This window comes from Aptenodytes forsteri, unplaced genomic scaffold (assembly GCF_000699145.1).
Source record: "Aptenodytes forsteri isolate BGI_AS27 unplaced genomic scaffold, ASM69914v1 Scaffold97, whole genome shotgun sequence".
In the NCBI taxonomy this organism is placed as follows: Eukaryota; Metazoa; Chordata; class Aves; order Sphenisciformes; family Spheniscidae; genus Aptenodytes; species Aptenodytes forsteri.
The window spans coordinates 135,177-148,021 of record NW_008795036.1 but is presented as its reverse complement, the minus strand read 5'-3'; the positions used below and the strand labels follow the sequence as shown (position 1 = coordinate 148,021).

At 37.7% G+C, this 12,845-nt stretch overlaps 1 protein-coding gene across 1 annotated transcript in view; it reads left to right on the top strand.

Moving 5' to 3' along the window:
- ELP2 (elongator acetyltransferase complex subunit 2) overlaps positions 1–8,643 on the top strand; it is a 40,065-nt gene extending 31,422 nt beyond the window's left edge. Inside the window, exons 15-20 of the mRNA XM_019471359.1 lie at positions 3,418–3,490; positions 4,120–4,306; positions 5,934–6,055; positions 6,557–6,699; positions 7,230–7,343; positions 8,332–8,643. Coding sequence (XP_019326904.1) covers positions 3,418–3,490; positions 4,120–4,306; positions 5,934–6,055; positions 6,557–6,699; positions 7,230–7,343; positions 8,332–8,488 — 796 coding nt within the window. The 3' untranslated portion in view covers positions 8,489–8,643. The remainder of the gene's footprint in view (positions 1–3,417; positions 3,491–4,119; positions 4,307–5,933; positions 6,056–6,556; positions 6,700–7,229; positions 7,344–8,331) is intronic.
- Positions 8,644–12,845: the final 4,202 nt, after the last annotated feature.

Below are 12,845 nucleotides of genomic sequence, written 5' to 3'. Positions count from 1 at the left end.
GAGTCCCCATCCCTGGAGGTATTTAAAAGATGTGTAGATGAGGCACTTAGGGACATGGTTTGGTGGGTGGTGGTGTTGTGTTGACGGTTGGACTCGATGATCTTAGAGGTCTTTTCCAACCTCAATGATTCTATGATTCTGTGAATGTTGAGTAAGATGGTTACAAACCCAGTTTGGTTATTGAATGCTGATAGAGTGTGTTATGGATTGCAAAGGTAATAGGGTTACGTGGTCATGACAATAATTGTTTTGAGGTTACAGAGTTTTAGAATTCTTCAGCTGTGTTTTGTTACTTCTTTTCTGAGATTCACAACAATTTGTGAATGAAGGCTGTCACCTTTTTTGTTCCCTAAGAGCCACGGTAACATTAGGCTACGCTTTCAGAGTCTTCAAAGTTTTAGTATCAATCTTCAAAGTATAGCACAAAGAAATGAATCGTCTCAAGCTCTTATGGGTTTATTTATCTGAATTTCCTGAAAGAGTGGTCTCGGGCAGGAACAAGAAGAATGTTGAGCTTTTGCTGATGATTACAGCTACCTTTATACGTTACCAGTTTTTGTGACTTCAGTTGGGGGGCGGGAAATAAAAAGCTTTGGGAAAACAGTTTGTAGGTTGCTTTCATTTGACTGAGTGGGAGGTTTTGTGGGAGCTCATCTTTACCTTCAGCCGGGCAGTTAATCTTCTTTGAATGCGTTTAAGCTCTTTTACAGTGTTTGTACGCAAAAGTGCTTCTAGGAGGGAAGCTGGTGGATGTTAGACCATATCTGCACATTTTGTAATTTCTAACTGTTACGTTAACTGCTTCTCCTGTGCATGCCATGGCCGCTAATGCACCCACTCACATAAGTAGTTCGATGAGGGATCTTTAAGTAGTGAAAAGGAGCCAAGGCCAAAATTTTTCTTCATTTGCCTTTGACATTTCTCAAAGTCTAGTGAGACATTAATTTTTGATATTCTGCTACAGGAGTACTGCCTATCAGCTTTTATATCCTGCATTCATTAAAATAACTGCATTTTATGATGGTCTTCAGGTGACTTATCTGAGCAATTTTTTCTGTTTTTAGAGACACTGCTAACGATAGGGATTCTTTTATGCAAGGGCAACAAGATGTAAAGCATTCATAGACTTTCAAGTTATTTGCTCAGGATAATCTTGAAGGAAGTAACATGAAATCACATAATGCAGAAATCGCATAATGTAGATTTCAAGTTGCCATAGCAGCAGAAAAACAGTGTGAGGAACTGACTTGCTAAAATAGCTTGTTTGTCATTGACATTTTTGTATTCCCAGCTCTAACTTGACACCAAATTTTGAAGGGTTAGTGTTGGGTTTTGAAAACTGTTCGCTTGAGTAGGTTTTAGTATGAGGAACTTGCTGAATTTTTTACATAATCTGATAACTTTAAAATAAAAATATGATAAATCCTGTGAGAGTATGCTAATCTTTATCCTCTTGGAAAATTACCATAGAGAGTTTATATGCAGCAGGCTAAGATTAAAGCCTGAGTGTTGACATAAATATATATGTTTATATGTGTGTACATTTTATGTAATACACTTGGAAGCCTTGAGAGATCCTTTTTGACACTAGAAAATTACTGTAATCATTTGTCCGGACGCTTTGAAAGTCCAGTCAGTTTACCTGTGTATAAAAAAATGCTATGAATTGCACATTGCTAAGGCAAAATTGCTTGTGGTTGAAAATGTCATTTCATTATTCATTCATGCAGTTGCTTTTCTCCATTGTGAACCTTTTTTTGGTGTTGTACTACATAGTGAAGGGATCAGATTGTGTGTATGGGAGCAGGGGAAGGGGTTGTACTGGAGCTTCTATACTTGCAAGGCTCATACACTCTTGTAAACAGCATCTCCTATTGCCACTAACTTTATTCTCTTTACTGGAGACAGCACTGGGCTGTATAGGCTGTCGGTCTGACCAATGATAGTCCTGCTCATGTGACTTTGCAAAAGACGGTATTCTAGGTTTTATTTTAATTTAAAGAGAAAGAGTACATTTTAATGCTTCTATTTAGCAAGAACAAAGTTGCTTGCAGAAGCTCAAAATGCTTCTGTCAAGTGCTCTTCAATACTACATTTAGGAGATAAAACCAAAGTAACCGAGGGCTTGTTTCACAGATTGTTCCACAGGTTATTTTTCCTTCATTGAATTTCAGCAAATTTATACTTTCAATGGAATAAATACTTTTCAGTTTTAGAAACTTGACTTTCAATGGTTTTCACTACAAAATAGTCTCCAGGAATGTGCTTTAAAAGTAGGCATTATGATAAAACTCCTGCTGGTGGCAGAGTAAGGGGAAGACACGCAGTAATACCTTTCTCATTATAAGACACAATCAAATTTGCAAATTAACGTTCCAATTTAGCGCAGCCACCAGTCCCTCTCCCCTCTGAAGGTCCAGGCACAGTTACTCTTCGCGAAAAGGCAGTGCATCCCCAATCTTCAGACATGAGTGTGGGAGTCTGTCTATGGGATATGCCCAGCAGCGACTCTTCTGGACTCCGTTCAACAGATACAGACGATAATTTGTCATTTAAGCAGATGGCTGTTTTGGCTGTAAGTGAAATCCCATGAACATCAATCCCGTATAAGAACTTCTTTGCAACACTGCTGACCAAAGGAGTTTATTAAGAGAACTGCCCATCTCTTCAGAGCTAGGAATCAAAGGAAACCCCCCCACAACTGGTATTTAGCTTGTATTTGTCCACTGTGCATAGATTGCATCTCCAGTTTTACTCTACTTCCAGTCCGTTTTGTGACTGATTTTAATTTGTGTTAGTCTGTGTTGCATTTCTGCTTATTAGTTAAATCCCAGTCCAGATATGTGAGCTTGAATTCCAGCAGAACTCATGCAAAGACTAATTAAAAATGTATTTCTGGAGGAAGCTAGAAGTTTTGGATTTTTTACAGTGTTGTTTTCCTTTTCTGACATGATTCTTGTCCTCTAGTTCAGAAATCTTCTTTCAGTATTTCACAGAACAGGCATCCTTTGGCTGGGTGTTTGTGGTGTATTTCTTTGGTGATCTTCAAATATGAGGCTTCTGATTTTTATTGGTAGTGTTAAAATTGCTTTACAAGAAAATAATACGTTAAATGCTGCTTTAGTCTGCTTTGTTAATCATTAGTGTAGCTTCTGCAATGCTGATGCTTTAGGACTGTGGAATGGGATGAAGAGATTGTTCTAGTCAGTTCCTAAATGTGGAAGAATTTATGCAGATGTTTATATTGAACGCTGAACATTATTAGGAATTACTTGGTATGTAATACTGAAACAGTGGTGAGAAGTTCCTGGCAGGTGCCTTTCATTTTTGCAAAGGGATTTAAATTAACATAAGAACCTTGATACATACTGCAAAAATGACTGTGATGTGTTAAATATCTTTTCACATTTATTTCAGATACGGACATGGATATGAAATTTTTTGTGTTGCTTGCAATAATTCAAACACTGTAATTGCCTCAGCATGTAAGGTAAGAAAGGATTCTAGCACCATCTAGTGAAAAGTGCCACCAGATTTCTAGGGCTGACGGAGCAGGAGTCAGAATTCAGTTTGGGCTGAATTCTGTTCTTTCACTTAAATGTGAAAGATTTTGTATAGATGACAGTTGCCTTGCAAAGGTGAGAGTGAATGCAGATAAGGTCAAACACTGTAATTGCCTCAGCATGTAAGGTAAGAAAGGATTCTAGCACCATCTAGTGAAAAGTGCCACCAGATTTCTAGGGCTGACGGAGCAGGAGTCAGAATTCAGTTTGGGCTGAATTCTGTTCTTTCACTTAAATGTGAAAGATTTTGTATAGATGACAGTTGCCTTGCAAAGGTGAGAGTGAATGCAGATAAGCTATTATTCATAAATTATATAAGATTCATTTGAAGATATTAGTAAGATAAATTCTAACAAATATAGTTATAAAACATTTTCTTACTGATACGTTGTCAGCATGAGTAGAAAGTAGTGAAACAATCTTTAAAATTCCCGGAGGAAAGCTGATTCTATCTTGATTGCAAGCCTTATAACAAGCCCCTTAACATCTTAGTATTTTGAAACGTATTTATATTTACTTCCAGTAATTCTCTCTGATATTTTTTCCATCAATACAGGCTTCCAAAAAAGAACATGCAGCAATTATTTTGTGGAGCACTACTTCTTGGAAGAAACTGCAGAGTTTGTCATTTCACAATCTGACTGTTACTCAGCTGGCATTTTCTCCTAATGACAAATTTTTATTAGCAGTTTCTAGAGACAGGAATTGGTCACTGTGGAGGAAACAAGACTCATCAGAGTCAGGTAAGATATGTAAAGTGGAGATACACATTTGAAGACTTTGTGGTTTGTTCGATATTTTTGGCTTCAAAATATTTGAAAGAGAATTGGTAAAAATATTTTAATGGCCATTTTCCTTAAAACGTTTAAGAATTAATAGTGCTGTAGGCTCCTGTGGCTTTAAGAAGTGTAATAAATGGTGTATAGGAAAGCTAGAAAGGGAATTAAAATGCAGAGAAGAATATAATCAGGCCTTAAATGCTGTTTGATTGATGGATGTAATGAAGTCTGCTATTTGTCCTCCTGCTTTCTGCTTGTGATTGTGTGTTTCAGATTTACTGAAATCGAGTATACATGCTGGAGCGTAATGCCTGAACATCAAACTGGTATTCTATCAAGGAAAACCTTCATCTCAGTGATAGGTGCAGGCTAGGCTGGAAGGTTCATTGCTACACCCGTGTCCTGCACAGAGCTGCCTTGTCCCTGTTTGCAGGGCGTGACACTCTGAGATTCTTGACAGGATTAATCTCTATCTTTGGTGTGGCTTTCTGATAATCCTACACAATTGATTAATTTGGCTAGGACTGGCTCTGTCTGGAAAAAGAGCTGATAGTGATGATTCAGTTGACTTTCTCATTAAGACTTTGAGCCTTGCAAAATCATGAGGAGATTGCTATTGAACCCTTTAATGGCTTCCTAGAACAGATGCTTGTGCTGAAAACCGTTTATCGTTGCACTGTTGGCTTAATAGCACATAAACACTACTGGGCTCTATAGAGTTTTCCTAGAGACTTGGCAGTGAGTTTTGGCCTCTTCAGGCAGTGTCCGATTGTATCCTGGCTTGAGATTTCTGTTCTGTTCAGACTTCTATTCTAAAGCTTGGCATATTGTCCACAATAGTTACACATTGCTTCAGGATAAGGAGTATGAATTCTCATCGGAAGTAAAGGAAATCTTCTTTTCATCTGTTCATCAATAGCTTTTCTGTCTACAAAGAACATCATTATCAGTGTAAAGCAAAACTGCTGGTATTGGCATCCTAAGAAGTGGTTATTCAAAGCCTGTGCTCCAAAATGACAGCCTTTTCTACTTAGGAAAATCATTCCCATTTACTCATCTGCTGATCAGATTTATTGCCTGATTGCATGCATGTTGAAATGGCAGCTTGTCTCTTTGGGAACAGATTAATCTTTACGATTAGATCATTATGATTTGAGCTCTTGGGGCTTTACTGGTAAATAGGAACTGTAGTGAAATTATTGGGGATACGTGTACACATGGTAAACGCACTATACTAAAACTTTTGAAGTCAGTGTTCTTACGAAAAACTTGTATAGAAAGAACCTGAAGGTCTTATACTTCGACTTAAATTCTTCTGAAACAGGTATGTGTGTAAAAGATCAAACTGTTCCTACTGTTTTAGTGCTATAAGGGCTGACTGATACGGTCTTGAACAGGTGCTAATTATCACTGTGGTAAGTGTTGGAAAAAAATATTTATGTGGTGCTAAGTATTCCCAGTTGCTTTAAAGATGAGTGGAACAATGTCCGAGTATTCCTGCAGTTCTTACATAGAGTAGGTAAGAGTAACAATTACTTTTAATATGTAGAGTAATTGAAGCAAGGGGTTTCCTCTATATGTTTTATTCCAGGACCAGTTTTCAGTTGCTGTGCACACACAGACAAAAATACAGCTGTTCACAGTCGAATCATTTGGTCTTGTGATTGGACACCAGATAGCAAGTTTACTGGCAGTGGCAGTCGGGACAAAAAGGTAATTAATATAAAAGGAATTTGAAAACTCAGGAATTATTTTAAATGTATTTTAGATTAGCAAATGCAGTGTTCTAATGAACACATATTCTATAAATACACAAAAAGCTTATTGTGTGTATTACCACAGAAACCAGTGAGACTTTCGTATGCTAAATAAAGTGTTTGAATATGTATGTACGAGACTGTGGTCTGCTAGTTGGACTTCCTCCCTTTTTTCATGCAGTAAGACAAGCATATGTCACACAACTCTTATGGGCCTCTTAAGTTTTGCTTTAACTTTCATAACAGAATCTGTTTTTGTTGTCAGTATCTTTAATGAAATCAGACAGACTGTCTAAAAAGTCGAATCTTTGTAGATAGACATTTTTTACTATTTTAGGGGTCATCCACTTTGTTCTGTGCCCTGGGAGTATTTTAACTAAGTTATTCCTTATGTTTTTGTAAATGCATTTACGAAAAGATTAAAGTGAAAATTCCTAGCTGATTCTCTTTCTTACAGGTCATTGTCTGGGGCCAGTGCGATTTATCTGTTACTACTGAAGGGAATATGTTGGATTCAGTCAAGCCTTGTTCAACAGTACTGGATGCCGGGGACTCTGTTACTGCTGTTAGTATCAACCGTGTGCTTACTCCTGATGGAAGGTATTGCTAGTTTTCTGTAATGCTGTTTTGTGTTTAATTTGAAATCAGTATTTTTTTTTCCCTTTAGGAGCTCTTTAGCCACAGAAAACTGACTAAGATCTACCTGTCAAATATTTTGATCATTCTTTGAACTGAATTAACTCTCCTTTTTTATTTCCTAGCCTTCTTTTCAGGTGTATGGTGACTTCTCCAAACGGTGTAAACAGGAAAAAAAAAAAAAAGAGGGGAGGGAGGCACTAATGCACCTGAAACACATTCATTCTTCCAACAATATTGACTGGTCTGATGCTGTAATAAGCTCCTTATTTTTTTCCTAACCGAATAGATTTTGCAGGTTTCTTCTTTGCTCACGTTTTATGAAGAAGCTTTGAATTGAATTGCGACATTTTTTCATGAAAAAGTAAATACTGATTTGAAGGGCAAGGTGCAATGCAGTGTTTGATAGTTCTTTCCAGTTTGCATTAGAGCCGGCTTCACTGCGCTGCCCACTGTAATCTCTTTCAGCACTAATGCAGTTGTTCTCTTGATAGATATATTGTTGCAGTAGGCTTAGAGAATGGGAAGATTATCTTGTACACATGGAAGCAGAGCGGGCAAGAAACGGCGCTAGCTGATTGGACCACGTGTGTTGAGATGGGTAACAGGTATGTCTTTTGAAGTAAGTTAGGAGCAAGGAAATATTATTCTTGAGACTGATAGTGCTGGAGTTCTGTTCTTATAATAAAAAATTATATGAAAATGGTTTATTTGTACATAAAAAATTGTTATCCTTTTAGGAAAAGGCTGATTCCTGAAAGTCTAAAGATGTCTTTAAGCAAAACCTGGAAATAAATCTAACTAACCAATAATTTTATTAAAGAAAACAACAAACCCCAATGAAAACCAAGGGAGGGGGGGTTAAACCCCCAAATACTTCATGCTATGCAAATGCTTTGAGAAGTATTACCCTTTGTTGGCCCCACTTAAAAAAACAAAACAAAAACCCAAAAGCTTTGTTACCTTTAGCCATAAAATAAGATGATAGAAAACACTGAAGAGGGGGGAAAAGAATCACTGTCTATATACATCAGCAGAACATTTTGGAGTGGATGAAAGAAAGTTTTCAAGAACAGCTTCTAGCAGAAACCAAAGGAATGACAAGCTGTATGTGGTGCTGGTGCAGTGACAGCTAGAGAAACTCTCTGTGGAGAGACTTTGAATGTTTCACTTGGAACACTCTCCTAGATTCTTCCTTCACATACTGGCATTGGTACCACCAGAAATGAAAGTTGATGGTGACTTTGGCCTGTGTGTGCTTGAAGTGAATTGGAAAGAGACACCAGGTAACAGGAAATTGCAGCCTAAAAGCCAGAAATCTGTCATATCTCAGTAACTGAGACACTAGACCTGCAGCTTAATGTGGTAAAACTTGAAATCAATAGCTGTTTAAATTATTGATGAGTGAGAGGATAAAATGTCATTACTGTTAATGGCCCTACTTATTTTAAGAACTTAATACCTGCTGGTTGTCACAAGTCAGTTTTTCCTCAGTTGGTAGTGTTAAAAGAAGAGTACTAATTATATAAATGTTGATGTTTACACTCTCATGCCCAACTGTGTTTGATATTTTGTATGGATTTCTTTTCGTTGCAGCCAAAGTCATGCTCTTGCTGTGAAACGTTTATGTTGGAGACATCATGTGGGCAGAGCTGGACATAATGATCAGAACAGCAGCGAGTGGTTGCAGCTTGCAAGTTGTGGAGCTGATCACTGTGTTAAGATATTCAATGTCAATAGATTTGCTCTTTAGCAAAGACAGCAGGCCTGTCTGCAAAACAGATTCACAACATTTTATTTCAGTTTTAACCATTTTGATTGTTGAATTTTCTGTTTTCTGCTGTGGAAAGTGAAACATCCGACATGTAACTTATTAAAGCAACTTTTGTGGCAGTTTGAAATGTCAAATATTTTTCTAATTCTGCAGTTCCAGGAATATGAAGTATTTTATATGTTTTGGTTGGTGAATATCCTGGAACTGAGGGATGGGAGAAGAATAATGAGAAAGCTTTGTTCACTGTGACTCCAGGGGTGGGTGGGAAGCTGCCAGTACTTGGGTTCTTCTGTGCTTGGGATTGTGAGTGCAGTACTGAATTGTTTTGAACTCCTTATTCCTATTAAACTCAACTATCAGTTGACCTGCCAGTGCTGACACTGCGTGTTTAAGCATGTGCGGTTAACCAGAGATCAGAGTTAAATACACAGCCTTCTCTGATTGCCTTCTGAATGTGTATTACGGCCTTGTCCAAGTCTTAGACCGCCTTACTTTAGAAGGAGTAGTTTGTGTCTGCATGCTTGGACAGGCCTGCTTGTTTCTTTTTCCTGTCTAGATTCCTCTCTCTTCTGCTGCACAGAGTGCTGGGCTCGTGCTTCTTGGTCATGTGGGGCTTAAAGCCTAACTCACAAACCACTTAAATCTTCTGGTGTCTCCTCTGTGTACCTGTGAGCCCTTTCTGAGCAGAGTGCTATAGAAAAGCCACCTCCTACTCTGCTTGAGGGCTATCTTCTACAGTTTGGGCTGGAAAAAGCTTACAAATATCAGTAGGCAGGAGCTGAAAGGTGGCAGCCATTCCTTATACTGCTTTTGGACTCTTCCTGACTTTTGAGTGCTCCTTACCTACTCTGGTGAGAAGTTGAACCAGTTAACTTATTTGTCTGGTTGTCTTGTAATTTAAATAGAGTGATAGTAGACCTCAGCAGGTCCGTCTCCAATTCCAAAGTCTAATTAGAAATCAGTTAAATTTTGGGAGTGAAATTATTTTTGTTCCAGAACCACTTGCTACCCGAACTGGTAGTGCAGAAATACTTGGAATTGTGCTCAACTTTTTACTGTGTTGCATCTTTAGATAAAGAACAGTTCTTTCAGAGTGGGCCAAACTCTTTTTCAGAGTAATTATAGTTCATGTTTTAAAGGTTTTTACATTTTAGCTTTTTATTTTCAATTCTGTTTTTCAGCATTAAAAAAATCGTTCTTTAAAATCACTTAGGGGAATAAAAACCTGACTTCTTAATAAAGATGCTTTGCTATGTTTTACTTGTAGTACCCCGTGCTTTCCTTACGTGTGTGCTTTAAGCATTTGAGTAGTGTATTTTACTTGTTTGTGAACTTTTAAACAGCTATAGACCGTATCCTGGCAAAAGGAAGACATAACTTATCACTCATGAGGCTTCAAAAAGTTGCCAAAAGTGGAAATTTATTCTATGTCACAACTGTAATTGGTATCTTACCTGCAATTTGATGATTATACTGGATAATACTTTCCAATACTAGTACATCTTGCCTTGCAGCCCCTCTTGCCTGTAGGCAAGAGTGAAACGTCATATAGTCCCTCTTGTTCTGTGAAATGCTGTCATTAAATGAGCATCAGCTATTACATGATTTAGTAATCCATTCCATTACCCCTGGGATTTTTGTGACTCAATCACATTGAAGAATATACCTCATTGTTCCAAATTCAAATACATCAGATTAATCTGTTGATCTCCCAAGTCTAAATGTTTGTAATAGACACTTTATTTTCAATTAAGTTAGAGGTTGTCAAGAGACACTTCGACACATGATTAATATTTTTTATGTACGATGTTATCTTTGTTCACATATCACTTTACTATGCGTTTAGTGGGTGTGACTTTTACATATGCCTTTATCTTTTCAGTAAACCCACTAAAGTCTTTTCAAACCAGCATGTAAATCAGCATTGGGATGACAAGTCAGGTACTGATTTCATTATCTCAACTAATATCAGAAAAAATCAGTGTAATTTTAGCGATCATTTTGGGGGTAGCATTGGCTGCCTAATGAAGAACAGAGTTCTTTAAACAGCAAAATAGTACCCTTTGAGATTATTATAAGAGTCCCTAGAAAATTTGTTTTCTCTTTTGTTTGGTTTCTTTGTTGTAAAAAATGGAGAAAAGCAAGCATTTGCCAGACATTTACTATTTTAATTCTACTTCATTATTCTTGTTTTATAGGTTTGATTGAATATTGCTGGAATCCCAAAACCTGTCTTAATTAGGTTTTTATTTGAAAGAATCTACTGTTGTTTTTGTCCACTGAATGGCTATTGCTTTTATTATCTTCCATGTGCTTTTCTTTTGTATATGCTTACTCAGAGAGACTATTTGTCATTAAAAATAGTGCATACATTCATGTACTATTTCATACATTAAAAAAAAAAAAATTACGGCTTCAGTCATATTTACGTGACTGACCTGACCGTAGTCCTGTTTACCTACCAAGATGTCTAACTGCTATATATATTTATCTTTATTTCTGCATTTTCTTCTATGTTTCCCCAGTGCTCTGTCATTGCTGTTCTCTCTTGTGAAGTGCCATACCTCTTTCCATTCCTACCCATCCTTTTTTTTTTTTTTCCTTTTTCCTAAAAACGTGATTATTTTTCATGGCCTCCCTTAAATGAAAACTCTAATTGCGCTCAGGTGTATTTTGGAAGATGGAGTTAGCCTCTCTACTTTGCAAGTTGCTTGTATCACCCTCTTTATAGCAGGTAGTTCAATGTCATACAGTGAAAACAAAGTTGAGGTTAAGTGTAATCTTATTTATTTCTTCCCATTTATCTTCAAGACTACCAAATAAGCCCTGCCAACTCCAATCTTAGGAAGCTCCAACTCTTCACCACACAGCCTCTCCGATACTGCATTTGTTTTCCCATAACAATGTGATGCAAGATCACGTCCAATGGTCAGAGGTGAAAACTTGCTGTCTGGAGTCATGGTGGTCCCAGCTTTGCTCTTTCCTGCCGGTCCTAAGGTAAGGCATAAGGGCGCTATTCCAGTGGTGAAAGCCCAGAGGCAAATGGTACAGGTCAAAATGCACCTCTCTATAGCAGCCTAATCCTCCGCATGAATTTCTGACTCTAGTAGTGTTACATATTTCTGAGTTTCTGTCTTCATTTCTGTGACCGGCTTGGACAAGGGCAGCGTGTTTATTCTAAACCTCTGTGACCTAGCAGGATACAAAGCTGATGCAGCATCCCCTGTAAACTGAGGCTCTCCATAGTGCTATTTACACTTTACTGTCCAGTTTTTTTAACTAACCTTTGGATCCGAAGTGCTCAGAACTGGGTCTATGCGGGTTTAGAGAGCTGCGCTGCGTAGCGCTTCTGCAGCCCTCAAGTGCTACTTTCTGAAGTACCGTGGGCTGATTGACGTATGCGCTCGTGTACCTTACCGCTAAATAATAGCGTACATTTAATTAAATGTTGCCATAAGCACTGATGCAGATGAGGCCTTGTTTTCCACAGATTGGGGCTCTTTGCAGGTTGTAAGTTTTCATTAGTTTTCCTGTGAACAGTTACTTTTTACAGCTGTTATTTGTGGATTTTCATCTCCAGCATGTGAGTTCAAGGTGCAGCTTCTTGCCTAGACACTCATGGAATTTTTTTCTTATATCTCAAGCCTATAAAATCTGTGGATTTTTACCTTTGAACACTACCTTTCAGACAGACCTGAGTTGAAGTGATCCAGCTGATTAAAATTACGCATAAGGATGTGTGTCCATGTGTGTAAACTGAGAAACAAGATCGGTGTACTTTTAAGAGACCAGGGTAAAAACTTAAAGCCAATTTACAAATACGCACCTAAAGCTCTGACAAAATGCCAACACTCACCTCATATTTTGCCATTATGCAATTAATGCTTTAATTGTCTCTTTTTATGATGGTCTTTACCAATAGAGGTAAAGCTTGCACGGCACCAAGAGAAAAACAACACAGAACATCTAGTTTTAAAACCGGTTTATTGCTTTGTCCATATGGTTGCTGTTGGAAAATATCACAATAGCGGTATCAGCTTTTATCCCAAAATCTCAATTCCAGGAAGCAAATTGCTTCCTACACTGCAGTTGGTGAGTAAGTTTCCAGATTATGATGGTCTTTACCAATAGAGGTAAAGCTTGCACGGCACCAAGAGAAAAACAACACAGAACATCTAGTTTTAAAACCGGTTTATTGCTTTGTCCATATGGTTGCTGTTGGAAAATATCACAATAGCGGTATCAGCTTTTATCCTCAATTCTCAATTCCAAGAAGCAAATTGCTTCCTACACTGCAGTTGGGTTTCCAGATTTTTTTTTTTTCAGTTTAAAATAT